General features: G+C 41.4%; 1 protein-coding gene and 1 pseudogene across 4 annotated transcripts in view; one reads left to right on the forward strand and one right to left on the reverse strand.

The window, feature by feature from the left end:
* The window catches only part of LOC144509354 (AT-rich interactive domain-containing protein 1A-like), a 151080-nt gene that overhangs the window by 17541 nt on the left and 111844 nt on the right, over window positions 1-21695 (reverse strand). For 3 of the 4 annotated variants that reach the window (XM_078238058.1, XM_078238061.1, XM_078238060.1), the window contains 2 exons: window positions 6964-7173; window positions 5282-5489 (listed from right to left, as the gene is read on the reverse strand). In XM_078238058.1, the coding sequence (XP_078094184.1) occupies window positions 5282-5489; window positions 6964-7173 (418 nt within the window). The remainder of the gene's footprint in view (window positions 1-5281; window positions 5490-6963; window positions 7174-21695) is intronic. The other variant, XM_078238059.1, reaches the window with a different exon arrangement.
* Window positions 19748-19952, forward strand: LOC144509610 (U2 spliceosomal RNA; annotated as a pseudogene).

Genomic DNA, 21695 nt, shown 5'->3' on the forward strand with positions numbered 1-21695 from the left:
GGGTCAACTGCTTGCGAAATAGACGACAGCAGCCTTTTTGTAGTCCAGAGCCAGTACACAATCATAAATGAATATAAACTACCTGCTAAGTTGCTCTCCATGCTGGAATAGAGTACCTGCAAGTGTTCCTCAAGCCTGCCTGAAAAGCTGCACAAGAGTCATTGATTGTTTCACAGATCAACGCTGAGAACAACCGCACAATCCGGGCACCATTTCAAGGACTCCACCATCTTGGTTTCCCTTGAACCATTGACTTTTAACCCGTGGCAGAATTCCTCTATTTTATTGATTTTTTTTGGTGTGTGTGTGTTGTGTGCGTGAGAGACACTAAGGGTATCCCCAAAGAGTAATTAGTATACTTTCATGCTGCATGTTAATAAGTTGTGCCTTTCTATTTGGCAAGATTAGTTTTATAATAAACAAATACGTTTATTGAAAGAAGCTTGGTTAAAGTCTCTTTCATCCTGGGTAACAGTAGTGAGGGTAAACAATAAGCCCTTTTGGTGAGTGAATCAAATTTTTAAACTAATGTGCGAGCTGTGAAGTCGTAGGGCTAATCAAACCGCGCACTCCCCTCCTCCTGCTTGTAACATGTGGAAGATCATTAAAAAAGATGAGAGAGGGGTTAACTGGGGAGAGAGAGAGAAAGATGGAGGAAAAGAGCCAGCAAAGGAAAATAGGGAGAGAAAGACATCACGCTCTCTCTCTCACTACACTCTTCTTCATCTGACAGCAATGATTTTCAAAGGTTCGAAGTTCTGTAATTCCATCTGTACCAGCAAGACATGCATATTATCAACCTTTGTTTCAAGGGAAGAGATGAAGCAGTAACTACAACTGTTTTATCAATGCATAACGAGCTGAACAAAGAATAGATGCCTCCATTAAGACATTCACACGGTCAGCACAAACCCGACAGGCTATAAAGAGCATGATCTGACTGGAGTCTTTTTGTGGAGTGATACAACCTGGATCATAGAGCCCACAGTAGGGGTGCAAAGAAGACCAGACCAACAAACAATTTAATAATAAATAATTACTTCAGGAATTTTTTCTGCTGATAACTACTGTTATAGTATTGGATTTAAATATTATAGTCATACCCAACTCATTTATTGTCAACTATGGCTTAGTTAGGAACATCTTTGCCTGAGTTAGAGGGTTGGGGTTCAATTACTACATCACGACTTGAGCATAAAGGCTAAAAGTCCAGTGCAATACACAGAGGGAGTTCTGCACTGTCAAAGGGGCTGTCTTTCAGATAAGAATGCAAACGAATGCCTCATCTACTGTCTCAATGGACACACAAGATCCTATGACAATATTTTGAAGCGAAGAGCAGGGAAGCTATCCCCGGCATCCTGGTCAACATTCATCCTTCAACCGACATCACAAAAAACGATTCTCCTTTTGTTTGTGGGAGTTTGCTGTGCATAAATTGGCTGTCACATTTCCATGTGACAACAGCAAGTACGCTTCAAAAGTATTTCATTGGCCATAAAGCAATTTGAGACATCCAGAGGCCCATAAAAAAGCGTTCCCTAAATGCAACTCTTTTTCACTGAAAAGCTACAATGAGAACATGTGTTAGTCATCATTGTTTCAGGCTCTGCTGTATACAAAGGGTTGCAATGACTCCAGTCATGGATGGTGCAGTTTCGGGTACTCGAGTGACTCGTTACTGATATACAATACTGTGTTAATCATTTTATGCTCTCTCAGGTACTACAGTAGCCCCGATGACTCATGCTACTATTCATTAACTGCAAGCAAGGAAGGTCAATAGAAGGGCAGCCTTATTTACACCCAGCCCTGTTTCACCTTTTCACCCTACTCAGTCAGGGGATTTCCCTTCTGCTCAGTGACATCTCACTGCCTTAAGAATGTGGCTGGGCTCCCCTTACTCTGTGGCAATGGGATTAGGTTACATTGCAGTAGAGCGATTGGGATCGGTTTCATTCACATTAATAACACTCTCCCCATTCATCAACTTCCTGAACCTGGAAACCTCCAGGGAATCTGGGATGGCAGCATACAAAGCAGTCAGCTGGAATGTCATTTGAGCCAGTGGGCAGGGCCAACATTCCTTAAATTATTTCCTTTCCCCATGTGATCCTGGCTTTGCAATGCTCACACAGGCAATGCCCATGTAAGGACTGACTCTGCCAGCCATGGATAGATCTTCAATCAATCTTCTGGTTAGGATGGATTGTGAAACTAAAATTCTGCAGTTAACCTTTAAGCAAATGTCAGACTCACTAACAAACTATGGTCCTAGACTCTGATGACATTTATTTAAAATGGCAGTAAGAGGTGGCCCTGAAGAGAACAATGCAGCTGGCAGGGAGACTAGGAGATCTGCAGTTGCTGCACAGTGATTTCACAGTTCCAGGTTTCTTATCCACAGGGTTTGTTCAAATGGTTCCACATCCAGCCATCCTATTGGTAGCCAACAGAGGAAGAAAACCAATGGCAACAGATACTGCGCTATCTCCGACATCTATCCTGACCAGCTTCTGTGGGAAATTTTCAGAATTCATCAAATGAATGCACACATCCAGAATGTGCAAAAACTGGTGCAGAGCAGGCAGGTACAACTGCAGGCTTGTTTCTTAGAAAAGTTTTTTTCATTCAACAATGCTCAGTTTGGGTTCCACCAAAGTCACTCAATTCCTGACATTATTACAGCCTTGGTCCAAACACAGGAACTGAACGCAATAAGTGAGGTGAGAGTGAATGCTCAGAACATCAAGGTAGCGTTTGACCCAATATGACATCAAGAACCCCTAGCAAAACTGGCATTGGGAAGAGCATTCTCCACTGATTGGAGACCTGCACCTTACACAAAATGAGATGTGGTTTGTCGGAGGTCAATCATCTCAGTCCAGGACATTATTGCAGGAGTTCCTCAGGTAATGTACTTGGCTCAACCATCTTCAGCTGTTTCATCAATGACCTTCCTTCCATCATAAGATCACAAGTAGGGATGATTGCACAATGCACCATTTGTGACTTTTCAGATACTGAAAAAGTTTGTGTCCACATATGCAGCAAGATCTGGATGACATTAAGGCTTGGGCAATGATCATCTCCGATAAGAGAATCTAACCATCTCCCCATGACATTCAATGGCACTAACATCACTGAGCCCCCCCTCCTGGGGGCGGGAGGTAGAGCTCCATTGACCAGAAAAATAAGCTTATTTATTAGTCACAAGTAAGGCTTACATTAATACTGCAATGAAGTTACTGTGAAATTCCCCTAGTCGCTAAACTCCAGCACCTGTTTCGCATCAATGCACCTAACCAGCACGTCTTTCAGAATGTGGGAGGAAACCAGAGCACCCGGAGGAAACCCACGCAGACACAGGGAGAACGTGCAAACTCCACACAGACAGTGACCCAAGCTGGGAATCAAACCCGGGTCCCTGGCACTGTGAGGCCTCAGTGCTAACCATTGTGCCAACGTGTCGCCATATAAATACTGTGGTGACAAGAGCAGGTCAGAAGTTCAACACTATACAGGAAAACACAGCTCAATTGATTGGCACCCCATCTACCACCTTCAACATTTACTCCCTTCACCATCTACACAGTGGCAGCAGTGTGTACAATCTACAAGAAACACTGCTGCAATTCATCAGGGCTCCTTCCAAATCAAAGATTTCTACCACTGAGGAGGTCAAAGACTGCAGATTCATGGGAACACCACCACCTACAATTTCCCTTCCAAGCTATATACACCATCCTGACTTGGAACAAATTACATCAACATTCTTTCATCGTCACCAAGTCAAAATATTTGAACTCCCCTTTTAACAGCACTGTGGATATACCTACACCACACAGACTGCAAACTTTTACATCCTATTAAGTAATGCAACATAAAAAAGGATGAACTTGTCATGGGCAGAGCATGCAAAATCCCTTTAACAAGAGTCAGGGCCTAAAACAAAGTTCCTCTGGAAAATATAGATTTATGCGGTTTTAAAAATGAACATGATGTAATGTCCTAATCAAGGCTCACGTTTTACTTTCAAGGCCAGGCGGTTGACAGATTTTTTCACTTTGCCTCGGCTAACAGCCTCTTCTGGAGCTTGTCGCTTTCAATGAAGGATAGGCGGCGATAATGGATTTAGATGATAACATCACATTTGCTGCTATTCTCAAGGATGCAAGGAGCTATCACAATCTGTCCAGATTGCATTTCCAGATCATACTTGTGGAAGAGCCCAATGTGAGACCTTATCCCAGAACACTCCTAACTATGCAGCATTCTAAGAAATGGATCTAATAAATCACTTCACAAAAACTTCATCATTTTTCTCAGACTGTCTCTATACCTTTTTTGTGTGATACAAAATATCCAGCATTAAGCTGGCATAGCAGATTTAAGAAGTTAAATGCCGACTCCCATTTTAGTGTCACGACCAGCCAGGCAACCAGTGCCCAGGCTTCTGACACTTGTATGCAATACACACAAAGAACAGAAAGACTGCCTCAAAAGGGGGAAAAGGCTAATCTTTGGTACTGAATAATCTCTGGGGCCTTGCCAGTCTGACTTGCTTTATCGCAATATAGCAAAGCACAATTCTCCGCATCTAAATCATTAAGGAAAGTACAAAGTGTGACCACAACCTATATGCTGTGTGCTATACTTTAAGCAGGAGAGATAAATGGGGAAACATCTTCAAACACCACCAGCTGCCCTACAGTGGCTAACACTACAATAGCAACAACTGGGGCTAAAATCAGGAAAACAAAAGTTAAAATAGTACAGCAAAGTCACCATAAAAATGGACAAAAGGACAGAACAAAGCTATGCTTCAAAACTTGGCCAGCCCTCCAGGTGTTCAGTCACCATCCTTCACTTATGTTTTATCCAATGAATTGCAAATGCATGGTAGCCATGTGTACCCTTTTGCTAAAACTGAGGTCATTTACAACTGATACATCATGAATCTGGAAACCAAGAGGAGGAAAGTTTCACAATTCTAGTTATTTTTATTTTATTGATGCCTCTTATGGTGACTTTCACATTGGCAGTATGGTGCCACAACCAGCTTACTTCAATAAAAAATTGATACTAAAGGGATAATAATGGACTTTTGCAATAATGCAAGATTATTAATCATTCATATGTTACGCTTGAACTACTGTTTAGATCTTTTAATCTCACATTTCAAACTATAGCACGGTGTGCATCATGCAGCAGCAAGTAGTTATACAAACTCCAGCTACAGGACCAACTGGCCTTGCATTTGAGCTGCTGTCATACTCACCAGGAGAAGGAGGCTGAATCTTTGGTTGTTGTTTTTTGGAATCTACGGAAGCAAAGATGTCTAGTGGAGGATCCTCCCCTCGCTCGATCTTGCACTCAAAGGCAAACAAACACTGGATATACTGTTTCTTTAGCGAGCTGGCTGCACTGCTTGAGGTGCCCACGTTCAAATTGGTGGCCAGCTCACGCCATTTTTTATTTTTATTCACCTGTACAAGAAGTAATCGTTGTTTAATATTGAAGTGCGTGGTAAATTACACAACAACTCAGCCCCATAGCTCCAAGTAGTATTTGCTGAACACCACGGCTGGAATATAACACACAACACTGAGCAGAAGTGGGTGCAGTTTACTGGACCCCTAGCACTAATCATAGCGTTGGACAGTGCATAAATCAGAGAGTTAGGTATGTAACTACGGTATGGTAATAATCCTGGGGACTTCAGTCTTCATGTAGACTGGGAAACTAAATTTGCAAAAGTAGCTTGAAGAATAAATTAATGGAACAAATTCAAGAATGTAGAACAAAAGGGCGGCACGGTAGCAGTGGTTAGCACTGCTGCTTCACAGCTCCAGGGTCCCGGGTTCGATTCCCGGCTCGGGTCACTGTCTGTGTGGAGTTTGCACATTCTCTTCGTGTCTGCGTGGGTTTCCTCCGGGTGCTCCGGTTTCCTCCCACAGTCCAAAGATGTGCAGGTTAGGTTGATTGGCCAGGTTAAAAAAATTGCCCCTGAGATGTGGAGGTTAGAGGGATTAGCAGGTAAAAATATGTGGGGGTAGGGCCTGGGTGGGATTGTGGTCGGTGCAGACTCGATGGGCCGAATGGCCTCCTTCTGCACTGTAGGGTTCCTATGATTTCTATGAAATGTTGAAGAAGCAATTATGAACAGGCTGTTTTAGATCTAGTCTTATGTAACAAGACAGGGTTAATTATTAAACTTGGAGAAGAGGATCATCTGGCGTAAAGTGACCATAATAGAATGGACTTCTTACTAAGTTTGAGGGTAATGTGGGCTGGTTAAGTCTGAATCTAGATTCAAAAATTTAAAGTCACTTAGTATTTCCCCACTTCACTTTGGAAAGATCAGCCACTTTGCCCGAGTCCTACACTCCCCAACTAGCAGAATTTGAACTGTAAGGGAATAGTTTTTGTAATATAACCAATTCACAGAGCTCCAAATTGAACCTTGTTATTCCTGTTGAGTTGAGAAACAGTGTACAAGTCTTATTATGTGCTCATCTGCCTCTAGAAACAACAGTATACCACTTGCACAAAAAGTATTCACCCAACAAAAAGTTCAAGTGAACAGTTAATGGGACAGTGAAAGGAGATGAACATCTCAGAATAAAGTATGGAATTAGCTCTCATCAGAATTTCATCCAAAATGCCTATCCCTGTTTTTAATCTCTAAAACCTAGGCCAGAATAACTGATGTGCACAAAGCACTGAGACACACAAGGCCTGTGGAATTGTTTATCTTACAAAGGAATGGTGTTCTTACAGTGCATAAGTAAGTTGAGAGTATTCCAATAAGTTCTAAAAAGTAGTCTCAAGCATCCTGAACTATCAAGTGCTGCATTGCAAGGAAACAAATAATGGGATTTACTGGAGTTTCAATGCAAAGTCCAGAAAGCTAAACAACCCGAATTCCAGCTAAAGACAAAAAACACCCTCCACACCCACCTGCGTTAGTCCTCCAATATCCTTGACAGACATATAAAGTCGATAAAGGTCCAGCGGTTTCCTGCCAACTGCAGGGAGATTTGTCATCATTGTGCCCTTCTCTTCCATAAATGCAAAGTACCTATCGATCCACATTTTGCGCTCCGGCTCCATGCCCAGCTCATACAGTTTAGAGATCTTTTCATTAGTGGTAGTGGAAGAGTTGGTCTTCTGAGAAGAGACAGATCCATCAGTTACTGTTGATTAGATACCCAGCTGCAAAGCTCCAACTAGAGACAGGAAATAGTTAGCTCAAAGATTCACATGAAGGGCCCATACAGACAAATTAATTATCTGAACAGGTGACAATAACAAGCTAAGAAAGAACCGTTGCCCACTCAGCCAGTGTTTTGGTACAATGTTCAGGTTCTTCAATGTGTTCAAATAGTTACGACAAAAATCAAAACCATCAAGTACGTCCAGAACAGATGCAAAACCAGGGACAATCATTTGGAGGCAAATGCATGAATGGTGAGGCAGAATCAACATAAGCTACTTCAACACCTCATGCATTTCCATGCTCAACTTGCCATGGCTTATGCCAGATTGCAAATCCAGACTGAGAAAGAGTGCTGAAAAATAATCAATCTAATCAGAGTAGAAAGTGCCACTGACCTTTCACATAGTTCAACATTTGAGAGAGTTCTTCATAAGCCCTGAGGTTATAAGTTTTATACTATACATATCAAGAAGAATTGGGTGGCACAGTGGTTAGCACTACTGCCTCACAGTGCCCGGGTTCAATTCCGGCCTCAGATCACTGTCTGTGTGGAGTTTGCACTCATGTCTGTGTGGGTTTCCTCCGGGTGTTCCTGTTTCCTCCCACAGTCCAAAGATGTGCGGGTTAGGTTGATTGGCCATTCTAAATTGACCCTAGTGTTCGAGGATTAGCAGAGTAAATATGTGGGGTCACTGGAATAGGGGCCGGGGTGGGATTGTGATCGGTGCAGTCTCAATGGGCCGAATGGCCCCCTTCTGCCCTATGATAACCAGCTTCACTGTGATATTCATTATAAAAAAAGATATACCAATCCTAAGCCATTAACATATATTTCAAAAGGCAAAACTAAACCAGTTGATGCTCTGAAATTTAATGCACAAAATTTTGTATGATAGGTAATGATTCATGGGACAGATTCCAATTGTACCGTAATAATTGAATTATTTTTGGACATCACAAATCTGTACATTCTACAAGTGACTGACTAAAGATGGGATCAAATACATAAACCCACAAATCATATTTCTTGTTAAATCTACGCATTTTCTCTAAGGCAAGTACTCAAAAGTTGATTATCTGCTTGGCAGTAAACAAGCAGAAGGAAAAAGCTCAGCACAGAATGCAGCTAGCCATAGTGAGAAAGCCTGGGAATTTGGAGGGGAGGAGGAAAACAGTGCTCGGAAAACGATATCTTAAAGAACTGCATTGTTCTTTTAAAATTTAGAAGGACCTGGCATTACTTGGGACAGCTGGATTTTTAAAAAAAGCATAGAAATGATACAGCATATAAGGGGCCCATCTTGTCCATGCCGACCCATGGACTGGGAGCAAGCATGCTTTTTCCAAAAATCACTTGACCAGCATGGTACTAGAGGAGGAGAGCTATTTACTTATTTAAATTTTAATTATTTTAATTGCTGGGGGAGAAACTGTTTAAAAGGCAAAGGCCACTCATTTACTGGAAATCGACCGACGAGATAGGCTTTAGATTTTGAACACGTTTTTAAATTCAGTTGGGAATGAACTGAGAAGGGAAAGAGCACACCAGCTCACATTCTCTTTGCCTTGCTTGAAGTAAGAGTAGTCCTCACTATCCAGCTAAGAATCCTCATCCCAATGGAACTTGTCTGTCTTTGGAAACCCAAGAAGCTGAGACAAAGAGGATTGGTCTGGCTATATTGTCCTCCACTTTGAAGTTCCATTGGTGATAACCTCCAGACATCTACTGAGGTTAGCAACCTATCTTCACACAAGGGAGCACCAGATCATCAACGTCAAAATTCCACAAACGTTATTATTTCTATAGAGTATTTTCTTGAACCACCCATCTCCACTGAGGCCCTATTTATTGTCGTGAATGCGTCGCTGTACGCGAACATGTGCGCGCGCATGGGAATGAATGTCAATGTACACGAGTGTGTGCATGTGTGTCAGTGTGCGTGTGTGCTGGTATGAGCGTCGGGGAATTTTAAAACGGATAGTTACACCTTCAAATTACAAATGTTAACCAGTTCTCACAACTTGCTTTTAAAAGAGGTTTTCGAGTTTATTGAAAGAAGCCAGGCTGAAATCTCTCTTAGTCTTGGTCTAACAGCAGCAGAAATAAATAATTGGCCATCTTGGTAAGTGAAATAAACACATTAATGCTGCAATGTGTGGAGTTGGAGTGCTAGATCAACTGTGCACTCCTCTCATCCAGGCCACAACATAAATTGCGGGTTCTTGTGGAATATTTGAATTACAGACAATGGATGAATGGACGTGGAATAATAGTAATTGGTAAAGGGTAAAAGGGTAGATACCAGGTTTCTTACACATTAGTAAAAATGGGTTTGGAAGTTTCTAAGACTTTTCTAGAGATGGAAAATTTAACTCTGACTTGTTTACAAAAGACTAATGCAATTGGCAGCTGAGTTAAAGTTAGAATTAACCTTAGGTGGTGAGGAAAGTGGACATAGTTGAGGTAATAGCGCAGCATTTGAAATTGTAAGGGAAACAAGAGAGACCACATTCCCGAGGAGGTGAGTCGATTGAGTTAGCTAATATTCAGTTGCAAATTTTAAAAAATTTGAATTGGAGGGGAAAAAAAGCAAGAGAAGTGAAAAAATTTGAATTGGAAACAGTAAAAAAAAAATTGGAAATCCGAAAACTTGACCTTCAGTGAGAGAAGTTAGCTAGGGAGGAGAGAAGGAAAGCAAAGCAGAATACCAGCTTAAAAGGCTGGAATTTTAAAAAGAGGTCTCAGATACAGGGAAAATACTGATGGTGAAAAAACTAACCCTGCTTAAAGGGGAGAAATTTGTACAAGCCCTTCCAAGGTTTGAGGAAAGGGATGTAGAGGAATTCTTTATTTCATTTGAGATGATAGCTAAGCAAATGAAGTGGCCAAAAGAAATCCGGACATTACACTTACAGAGTAGGTTGCTGGGTAGAGGGCGAGATTCCTGCATCACTTTCAGGAGAGGTTTCTGTTGATTATGATGCAGTTTAAAAAAAGACTGCTATCCTTAGTGCATACAAGTTGGTTCTTGAGACATACAGGCAGAAACTTTGAAACATAAGGAAATGGCCTTGGCAGACCTATACTGAATTTAAGAGGGTAAAGCAAAGTCATTTTGATCATTGGATACAGGGAAAACAACCCATTAAGCTATAGGGGAAATAATTCTCCTAGAAGAATTATTGATATTCAAAGGTCTAAATGTCTCCATGGTAATTGTGCAGAAAATCCATGGGATTTGGTGGTGATTCAGGAAAAGGAGCCCCGACTGAAAATACAACAGATCAAGTTGTAGCAGTAACTGCAGCTGTGAAAGAGTGTGTGAATACCGCTATGAGTTCAGGGGAGGGTTTGGTGAATATAATACATGAGATTTATAAAGAATTCTTATAGAGGAGAAAAGTAACCCCTTGTCCCTGAAATGAGACAGCTAAACCTATAATGATATTAACAGATATGGGAGCTACTAACACTTTTGCTGGGGAAAGGCATAATGTTTCCATCAGAGCACACATCAAAAGCCAAAGTTTTAATAAATGGATTTGAGGGGAGTATTTACCTGTACCTTTGTACCAGCTGGAGTATGACCTAGTGTTTAAAATAGTGATGGTGGGGTTTGTCCAGAAATTACTGCAGACAAAATTGACTTATTCCTGGGAAACAATTTTGCTGGAGTGAAGGGAGTAGCTTCTCCCATAAGTACAGCAAGTCCAAGTTAGGTTAAAAAGGTTCCAGGAATCTTGCCTTCGTGTGTGAAGACCCAAGCAATGGCTAAGTATAGTCATCATCAGAGGACAAAATGACATCACAGATATTTGGTCAGCTAAAACTTTCTTTAAAGACTTGGATGATTCAAAAGAGACATTTAACAATTTTTCTCTCCAGTTGAGGCTCAAAACGTCGATTTGAAGTCAAGTAAGACATCACAGATCAGTCCAAACTGAAGCTGAGGAAGTTCCGGAATGTTATTATATCAAAAATTGGATACTAATGAGGAAGTGGAGACCTCATCAAAGACCTGCAGAGTGGGTGGTTGTTCATCTGTTAACAGCAGCCCAAGTACTGTAACGGTTGCATGTGAAATTCCTATGGGAGCACAGGTAGGAATACAGGAAACTCAAGTGTGAATAAACCAACATTTTTATTGGCTAGGTCTTCATAAGGACATGGTGCAGTTTTATAAAACATGCCAAATGGTGGGAAAACCACAAACTATGATCAAACAGGGACCCTTAATTCTCATTTCAGTTTTTAAGGAACCATTTAATAGGTTCCATGGGACCATTACCAAAAATGAAAGCCGGACATCAAAATGTCCTTATTACAACGGATATGACAACTTGATTTCCAGAGGCCACCGCTTTAAGAACAATTACAGGTAAAGTAGTGGCACAGAAAATAACCTAATTTCTTTTACTCGATATGGATTACCAGCGGAGGTAGTCAGATCAAGGTTCCAATTTATGTCTAAAATTTTTCAAAACATAAGTAGTTTGAGTATAAAACAATTAAAATTCACTAATCATCCACAAAGGGAGTTCTAGAGGGGTTCTAGCAAACTCCCAAAACAATGGTCATAGAATCCCTGCAGTGCAGAAGGAGGCTGTTCGTCCCAACGGGTCCACACCGGCTCTCCGACATAGCATCTTATCCAGGCCCACCCCATGCTACCCCACATATTTACCCCACTAACGTCTCAAACCTATACATCCTGGGACACTAAAGGGCAATTTAGCATGGCCAATCTACCTAACCTGCTTATCTTTGGACTGTGGGAGAAAACCGGAGTACCCAGAGGAAATCCACGCAGACACAGGGAGAATGTGAAAACGCCACACGGCCAGTCACCCAAGGCCTAATTGAACAAAGGTCCTTAGAGCTGTGAGGCAGCAGTGCTAACCGCTGTGTCATCATGCCACCCATATAATTAAAGCATATGGTCATGAATATCCCCATGATTGGACTTTATTTCATTTGCTACCTGAGATTTACCAAACTAATCTACCCATTTTAGTCCTTTTGAAATAATTTATGGGCATTAGATAAGAGGTCCTCTGAAACTTATCAAAGAAAGGTGTTAGGAGTGAGGGACGAATCCTCTTGGTTGGATTACGCATCCATGTTCCAGGAGTGACTCACAGGCACCTGCTAAGTGGCCCTGCAGCATCTCTAAAGTTTCTCAAACAAGGATGAAGGAATGGGCAAATAAGCAAGTTGCGATCCAAACATTACAACCAGGAGATTGCGGGTGTTATTGCCTTTATGGTTCAGAGTTCAACACAAGGAAATTAAGAAAGTCAGTAAAGTAATTTATTTGACAGACACCCCAGATCGCAGGAAAAGGATCAGCTCCATTGCATCAAATATTTTGAAACAATAACATTGTAGAGAGAAGGAGCAAGTATGTCAGGTAGTAAGAACAGTGGGAGACAAGAGAGGCAGAGTGTGAGAGATGGAAGGAGACTTGAGAGAGTTCACAATTGGAACCTCCTCCTATCTGGTGAGCTAAAATAGAAGGATAGTTAGGACACCATATTTTTATACTTAGAGGCAGGACAACGAGAAGATCTAGTAATGTTACTTACAGAATTTAAAGGAATCTGTAAGGATAAACCAGGGTGTACAACTTTAGCCATGCATGATGTGGATGTAGGGGAATTTGCCCTTATAGAACAATATCCTTATCGTTTAAGTCCAGAGCAAATTCAATATATATTAGAAAATTACCTAATTGAACCGAGTGAAAATATTCGTTTGGTCCTAGGGAATTTGAGTATTGTTTTTTTAAAAAAAAACCTTTGTCGAAGCTTTTAGCCTTGCACTCATCAGGACAATCAAAAGAATACCAATGTCAGAGGAAACAACTTTATACTATATGACAAAAGGGTGCTGATGGTTGGCAAATGGACTCTGATTAATTGAGGCATTGCCATGGAGAATGCACCAGTTAATGTTGACTGTTAGTTTACTGGCAGGCCTTGTTTGAAAATTTAAGCAGGCAGTTTGACTCTGATTGATCAAGGCATTGGGCCAATGAATGAATGATTGGCAATCTTGTAAAGAAGGCCCAAGCCATTTGCTCATCAGGCAAGCTTGGTGCAGAACAAAGACATCCTATGGGATAATAGCTACCCAGATCAGATAATTTTGCACTATATTTTGCAGAAACTCATGAACGGGCCTCAGGCCATCTCTTTTGGCTCTGAAAAATGGCCAATCTACCTCAGATTACCCAGGAAAGGCAAGGTATGTCAAATGTTTGACCAACAGGTGAAGCTAACAGTTTCACGCTGCTACTATGCATCAGCGTGAAACAGCTAGCTTCACCTATAGCAACAGGAGTGATATCCACCACTAACTGGGTGCTGCTGTCAAGCCAAAAAGACATTCTGCTTATCACACAACTGAGTATTGTGGCATATGAATTTCAGCACCAATGTGATAGTAAGAAAGTAGCCATATGTCCCAAAAACTGGAGGATCATATTAAACAGCATGTCCCTTCTGCTGTTCGCAAAGGACAAGGGGCAAGCTGTACCCAACCAGCCCATGCTTGCCAAACTCAAAACAGTGCCCAACATTAGATGGGATTCTGCGAATGTCAACATTTGCTAAATAATCCTCAGTTCTAAAAGTTACACCAATTCAAGATTGTCAGTCTGGCTCAGTGTGGTGTATTTGCATGAACATGCTACTTATATAAATACACATGGCCCTGTTCTTTGCAGACAGAAGAACATATGCATACATTGCATCTGTTTCAGCTTCACAAAATAAGTGATAGCTAGTTCATTCCTCAGGGATATGCCTTGTCAAGCTGTCTGGTTTAAATTTTCAAATAATGCTTGGCAGTTAATTGTCAGTCACCATTAACTGGTGCATTCTTCATGGAAACACCTCCAACAGACTCCACATGCCAACCAAACAGCACTCTCTTCCCAAAATATAAAGTTGTCGTTTCCCTTACCATTGGTCCTAAAATAGCTTTCATTTAGCTCCAGTCAAAGCAGTTGGGAGTTCTCTAAACCTGACAGGTCAACCAGATTCTGCATAGATTCTAGAAAGTTTAATACAGTCACAAAACTGATTCCTATCCCTCATTTAGACAGTTGTATTGACAGGGTTGACAGTGCCATGTTCATTACTAATATGCATTGATTGAAAAGGTACTGGTTTGTACCTTTAACATGGCATGCTAAGGAGATATTGGCTTTCGTTACATCAAACGGGCTGTACTGATGCTGAGTAATGCCATTCAGGCTAAATAATACTCCAGCCACCTTCCAAACTCTAATGAACCAAATGTAACTAGTGCTCTTAATTGTGTAGTTTACTTGGATGATGTATTAATTTAAGCAACATTTGGAAAGGTCATTTAAAACAATTGGAAACCCTATTTAAACAATTACAGCCGGCAAATTTAGTAATAAACCTTGCCAAGAGTGAGTTTGCACAAGCACGAGTAACATATCTAGGGAATATTGTAGGGCAAGGACAAGTTTTGTCAAGAGCAGCAAAAGTACAGGCTTTGATGGAATTCCATGTCCCTGAGACTAAAGGGGAAATCATGAAATTTTTAGGGATGTGCAACTTCAATTGTAAATGTATGCCAAACTCATGCCAACTTCATTCAGCACAATAGCTGCTCCACGAATGAATTTATTGCAAAAGTGGCATGGTCAAAGAACGCAAGACAGCTTACAAGAAGCTGAAGGCAATTCTAATTAATGAACCGGTGTTAGCTACCCCTAATTTTACTCAATCTTTTGAAATAGTAATCGATGCTAGTGACTTGGTGTCATTGCATGATGATGAATTGGGCTTGGAGATACCAGTGGCGTACTTTTCTAGAGAAAAGTAGAAAAAGAAACCCTGGGATTGTTACTGCCTCTTAAACATTTTGAGGTATATATCCATTATGGCTGTAGAGAAACACTAGTATATTACCGACCATAATCCCACAACTTTTATGGAAAGATTTAAGACTTAAAATGACAGACTGTTCCAATGGATCTTGTTAATATTGAAGACTGTACACATTGCTGGAAACAATAAGTGCTGATGTTTTAAGAATGTAATTTTAGTAGAATTATCTAGAAATCAAGAAAATCAGAAAACTGTACTGATTCTGTATAAAGAGTCAATGTCCGAATGAGTGCACATTTGATATTTTTTTTTTTTACACATTGTATTTTATCTTTATAGTTTCTCCTTTGGACTGGGAGCAAGCATACCTTTTCCAAAAAATTACCTGACCAGCATACTTGAGGAGGAGAGCTATTTGCTTTTTTGAACAATAATTATTTTAATGGCTGGGGAGGAAAACAGGTTAAAAGACAAAGGCTAGTGATTTACTGGAAATAATATGACTGAGATAAGCTTAAGTTTTGAACTTGTTTTTATATTTAGAAACATAGAAACCCTACAGTGCAGAAGGAGGCCATTCGGCCCATCGAGTCTGCACCGACCACAATCCCACCCAGGCCCTACCCCCACATATTTACCCGCTAATCCCTCTAACCTACGCATGTCAGGGGCAATTTTAACCTGGCCAATCAACCTAACCAGCACATCTTTGGACTGTGGGAGGAAACCGGAGCACCCGGAGGAAACTCACGCAGACACGAGGAGAATGTGCAAACTCCACACAGACAGTGACCCGAGCCGGGAATCGAACCCGGGACCCTGGAGCTGTGAAGCAGCAGTGCTAACCACTGTGCTACCCTGCCGCCCCAGTTGGGAATTAACTGAGATGGGGAAGAGCCCAGCTCGCATTCTCTTTGCCTTGTTTGAAGCCGAATGGTTATTAGTATCCAGCTAGGAATTCTCATCCCAGTGGAACTTTTCTGTCTTTGGAAACCCGAGAGGCAAAACAAGGAGGTTTGGTCTGGCTATATTTTCCTCCACGTTGACGCTCTGGTGGTGAGAACCTCCACACATTCACTGGGACTAGCAACTTGTCTTCACACGAGAGAGCATCAGATTCAACAGCATCAAAATCCTAAAAACCTTATCCTTATTATAAAGTTTTTTCTTCAACCACCCATCTCTGCAGTGCATGCGTACATGCATGCATGGTAATTTTAAAAGGAAGAGTTACAGTTACATTTCCAGATTATAAATTGTGTTAACCAGTTCTTGTAACTTGCTTTAAAAAGTTTTGTTTTATAATAAAGTAATCATTCTAAGTTTATCCAAAGGAACCTGGTTAAAGTCTCTTTCATTCTGGGTTTAACAGTAGTGAAAGTACATAATTGGCCATTTTGTCGAGTGAATTAATATTTACACTAATATTGCGACTTGTGGAGTAGTGGGGCTAGATCAACTGCACACTCCTCCCATCCCAGTCATAATAACAGGTGAGTGATTGTTTGGTGAGTATTTTGCTATTTATCTTTCAAAACTTGTGTAACTTATTCGTAATTACAAGGTTTTTTTTAGTAGTAGTAATGCTCGTTGGGGATAATGAGAGTTCAGTAATTATTAAACACATAATAAAGATGGCAGGTCAGGCGATGTGTTGCTACTGCAGAATGTGGGAGTTCCTGGACACCAGTGTGATCCAGGGCAAACATGCTTGAAGTATGTATCAGCCGCTTGAGGAGCTTCAGCTCATTAATTTGAGCTGGAGGCTAAGCAGCAGACGTGGCAATGCTTCACAGGGGCTCTTTATTCTCCGAGGTGGTCACAGTTCTTAAGTTAGGGTCTTCTGATTTGGCCAGTGGTCAAGAACTGCAGGATGTAACTGGAAGTGGGGCAGGTAAGGGAATCGGGATGGCCTCAACCCTTGCAATTGTCTAACAGAATACAGGGTCTTTCAGCTTATAAGGACAAAAGCGGGGCCTTGGGGTAAGTGAGAAAACTGGCCATAGCACAATGGTGTAGGAAGCCTTTTGGGTGGGGGGGGTGGAATAATAGGAATGTAACAGTAGTAGGGGACATTGTAGCGAGTGATATTGACACAGTTCTCTGCAGACAACAGCATGAGTCCATATCGCTGTGTTGGCTGCCCACCGTCAGCGTTTAAGATCTGTTGAGATCGGGAAAGAACATTGCAGTGGGAGGATCCAGTTGTTGTGGTCCACATTGGTGCCAACAACATAGACAGGACTAGGATAGAGATTCTGCTTAGGGATTATGAGCAGCTAGGGACTACATCAAAAAACAGAATCTCAAACCTCTATTATTACCTGAACAAGGAGCATATTGACACAAGGTAAATAAGAATGCATGGTTCAAAGACTGGTGTTAGAGAAATAAGTTTCAATTCATGGGACACTGCACCAGTACTGGGGAAAGGGGAAACTGTACAGTTGGATAGACTTCACTTAAACCATGTTGGGACGTGTATTCTGGCAAATCGTACAACTATAGTGGCAGAGCGGGCTTTAAACTAATTAGTGAAGGGAATAGATTGAGGGGGAGATATACTAAATCAAAGGGTAACAGGTTATTAGAGCAGGGTAGCGATTTGGGTAAAAATAACTAGTCTGGCAGAAAGGGACAGAACATGCAAACTTAAGAATGCACCAGCAGATAAAGTCAGATACTACAAAACATTTAAGACTCTGTATCTGAATGTGCGTAGTATTCATAACAAAATGGATAAATTGTTAATACGAATAAAAATAAATACACACGACCTGATAGCTATGATGGAGACATGATTGCAGGGTGACCAAGGCTGGGACCTTGAAGGATAGAAGCTCGGAAAAAGTGGTGGGTAGCTCTGTTAATTAAGGATGTCACAAGTACAGTAGTGAGAGATTACCTGAGCTCAAAAGAGCAAGATGCAGAAGCAATTTGGGTAGAAATAAGAAATAGGAAATGTAAAAGGTTATTTGTGGTTGGGGTTTAAGACCCCTAACAGTAGTAACTGTAGGACAGAGTATACAGGAAGAAATAAATGGGGTGTAAGAAAGTACCACAATAATAAGGGTGACTTTAATCTACATGTAGATTCGACAATGATAGCATGGAAAATTAGTCCATAGAGTACAGGCAGGACAATTGCTTAGAGCAGTACATTGTAGAGTCAACCGGGAGCAGGCTATTCTAAACCTGGTAATGAGCAATGAGACACAATTAATAATTTCACAGTAAAGGAGTCTTTGGCTGATAGTGATCATAACATGGAGGTGAAGTGTGGATTTTAAGACTAGCTTTGTAAACCTGAATAAAGGGAATTTTAAAAATGTATGAAAGCAGAAATAGCTAAAGTGAACTGAGATGCTAAGTTAAAAGGTGGGCAGTAGAGATGCAGTGGTATGCTTTTAAGGGATAGGTAATGATTTGAAGCAATGATTTATCCCAGTAAGACAGAAAGACTATTTGAGCAGGATCGTATAAAACTGATATTAAAAAAAGAGGGAAAAGTTCAGTATGAGCAAAAGCTAGCTAGTGATATAAAACAGATAGAAAGCGTTTCTACAAGTATTTAAATAGAAAGAGTAAACAAAGCGAGCGTTGGTCTTCAAGAGAGTGTGTCTGGGGAATTGATAATGGAAAACAAGGAAATGGCTGAGTCCTTGAATGGATATTTTAGGCTATAACTTCGGACTAGTGTCGGAAAGAGATGGCCCGCAGGAATTACAAGAAACGCACACTTATTTATCTGCAAAAATTATGCTGACACTTCCAATTGCTGGTGCAGCTTGGAGTCTGCACAAAAGACTCCTCGTTGGTCCCAGCATAGCCCAGATCTGGTGGATTCAAGGAGGTCATGCCCCCATTTTGTTTACTGCATTAGCCATCGTAAAACAAGTATGATTAAAGAACCCAGTGAAATTAACAGGCCAGGGAGAAGCTAAGTGTCAGTATCAACTTAAATGAATAGGATTTGGGTGACAGGGGCGAGAGGTATCAAAAGTTTGGGGTGCGGGGGAGGGGGGGGCAGTGTTATTGGGGATCAGAGCGTGGTCAGATCAGTGTGCTCAAGGAATGCAGTTGTTAGGCCTGTGGGGATAGGGGAGTCAGCTCATGTCCAGTCGCAGGGACGATCAGAAGTTGGGGAGGTGATCGGAGGTGGGAAAGTAACAAGCAAGATGGATAAAGGGGAACCTGTACATGTGTCGTATTTGGATTTCCAAAAGGCATTTAGTACCAAATCAAAGAATGCTAGACAAGAGAACATGGTGTAGGGTATCACACATAAGCACAGAATAAGAATTGGGTAACTAAGAGGAAGTAAACAGTAGGGACAAATGGGTCTTTTGTGGGTGGCAGGCTGTAATGAATACCACAGGGATAAGTGCTGGGGCTTCAACCATTTACAATCTACGTCAATGATTTGGATGAATGGGCCAATTGTATGGTACCCAAATTTTCAGATGACACCTAGATAGACAGGAAAGTAAGTTGTCAAGCGTAGGTAGAAGTATGCAAAGGGCTGTAGACTGGTTAAATGAGTAGGCAAAAATTTTGCAGATGGAGTAAAGAAGAGTTTACTTTTAGCACTCTATTCCAGGTTAATGTCTATTCAAATGACAAAACCATGATCAAGTGCTGATCACAAAATCCAAAAAGATCGCTTCTCGGCCTTTTGGCTAAGATCAAGTGTAGTATGGATGGGATGCTGCACTTGGTTGAAGTCATTGGGTTACATTGAAGCTTCATATGTTTCATATGAAGCAATTTTTAAAAGCGGCATCTCGGCCTTTTGGCTAAGATGCAAATGAGCTCAAGTCTTGGAGGAGGAACCTCCCCCTTCTCTACATGGCTCATGTAGATCAGGCCCAGGACAGGGTGATTTTGGTCGCTCGCCCTGTCTTGTCAGCCTGGATCTGAAATGTCTCAACTTGTTGAGACTCTGAATTGGATTTGATTTGATTGAATTGGAAAAGTATAAAAAAGAGGGAAAATGTAAACTTGTCCACTTTGGCAAGAAGAGATGAGCAGTATACTATTTAAATAGGGAGAGATTGCAGAACTAAGTAGTAGAGGAATCTGGGTATCTCGCATGAATTCCGTGACCTGGGCCTCAGCACCTCCCTCTGCAACTGGATCCTGAACTTCCTAACTCACAGACTACAATCAGTAAGGATAGGCAACAACACCTCCTCCACGATCATCCTCAACACCGGTGCCCCATAAGGCTGTGTTCTTAAATCCCTACTATACTCCTTATACACCCACGACTGTGTGGCCAAATTCCCCTCTAATTCGATTTTCAAGGTTGCTGACAACATCACTGTAGTGGGTCGGATTTCAAACAATGACAAGACAGAGTACAGGAATGAGATAGAGAATCTGGTGAACTGGTGCGGCAACAACAATCTCTCCCTCAATGTCAACAAAACGAAGGAGATTGTCATCAACTCCAGGAAGCGTAAAGGAGAACATGTCCCTGTCTACATCAACAGGGACGAAATAGAGCTTCAAGTTTTTAGTTGTCCAGATCACCAACTTGGTCCCCCCCATGCTGACACTATAGTTAAGGCGGCCCACCAATGCCTCTACTTTCTCAGAAGACAAAGGAAATTTGGCACATCAGCTACGACTCTCACCAACTTTTACAGATGCACCATAGAAAGCATTCTTTCTGGTTGTATCACAGCTTGGTATGGCTCCTGCTCTGCCCAAGACCGCAAGGAACTACAAAAGGTCGTGAATGTAGCCCAATCCATCACGCAAACCAGTCTCCCATCCATTGACTCTGTCTACACTTCCCCCTGCCTCGGCAAAGCAGCCAGCATAATTAAAGACCCCACGCACCCCGGACATTCTCTCTTCCACCTTCTTCCGTCGGGAAAAAGATACAAAAGTCTGAGGTCACATACCAACCGACTCAAGAACAGCTTCTTCCCTGCTGCTGTCAGACTTTTGAATGGACTTACCTTGCATTAAGTTGATCTTTCTCTACACCCTAAATATGACTGTAACACTACATTCTGCACTCTCGTTTCCTTCTCTATGAATGGTATGCTTTGTCTGTGTAGCGCGCAAGAAACAATACTTTTCACTGTATGTTAATACAAGTGACAATAATAAATCAAATCAAAACCAAAAAGTTAGCAAGCAGCTGCAGCAAGTGATTAGGAAAGCAAATGGAATATTGGTGTTTATTGCATGGAGAACAGAATATAAAAGTAAAAACTTTTACAGCAGCAGCAGCACAGAGCATTGGTGAAATCGCATCTTAAATACCGCGTAGTTTTCGTCTCCTTATTTGAAAAATCATATCATTGCAACAGCAGTACAGAGAAGGTTCGCTCAACTCTTTCCTGAGATGAAGGACTTATCCTATGAAGAAAGGTTGAACAGTTTGGGCCTATAACCACTGGAATTTAGAAGAATGTAAGGTGACCTACTGGGACATATTCTATGATTGATATAAAGATCCCGAGGGAGTTTGATAGGATAGGCAATGGGAGGATATTTCCATTTGTGTGGAGAGACTTGAACCTCAGTTTAAAAATGAGAGATTTCCTTTTTAAGGCTGACACGGAGATTTTATTTTCTCTCAAGAGTCAGT

The sequence above is a fragment of the Mustelus asterias genome, chromosome 21 (assembly GCF_964213995.1).
Source record: "Mustelus asterias chromosome 21, sMusAst1.hap1.1, whole genome shotgun sequence".
In the NCBI taxonomy this organism is placed as follows: domain Eukaryota; kingdom Metazoa; phylum Chordata; class Chondrichthyes; order Carcharhiniformes; family Triakidae; genus Mustelus; species Mustelus asterias.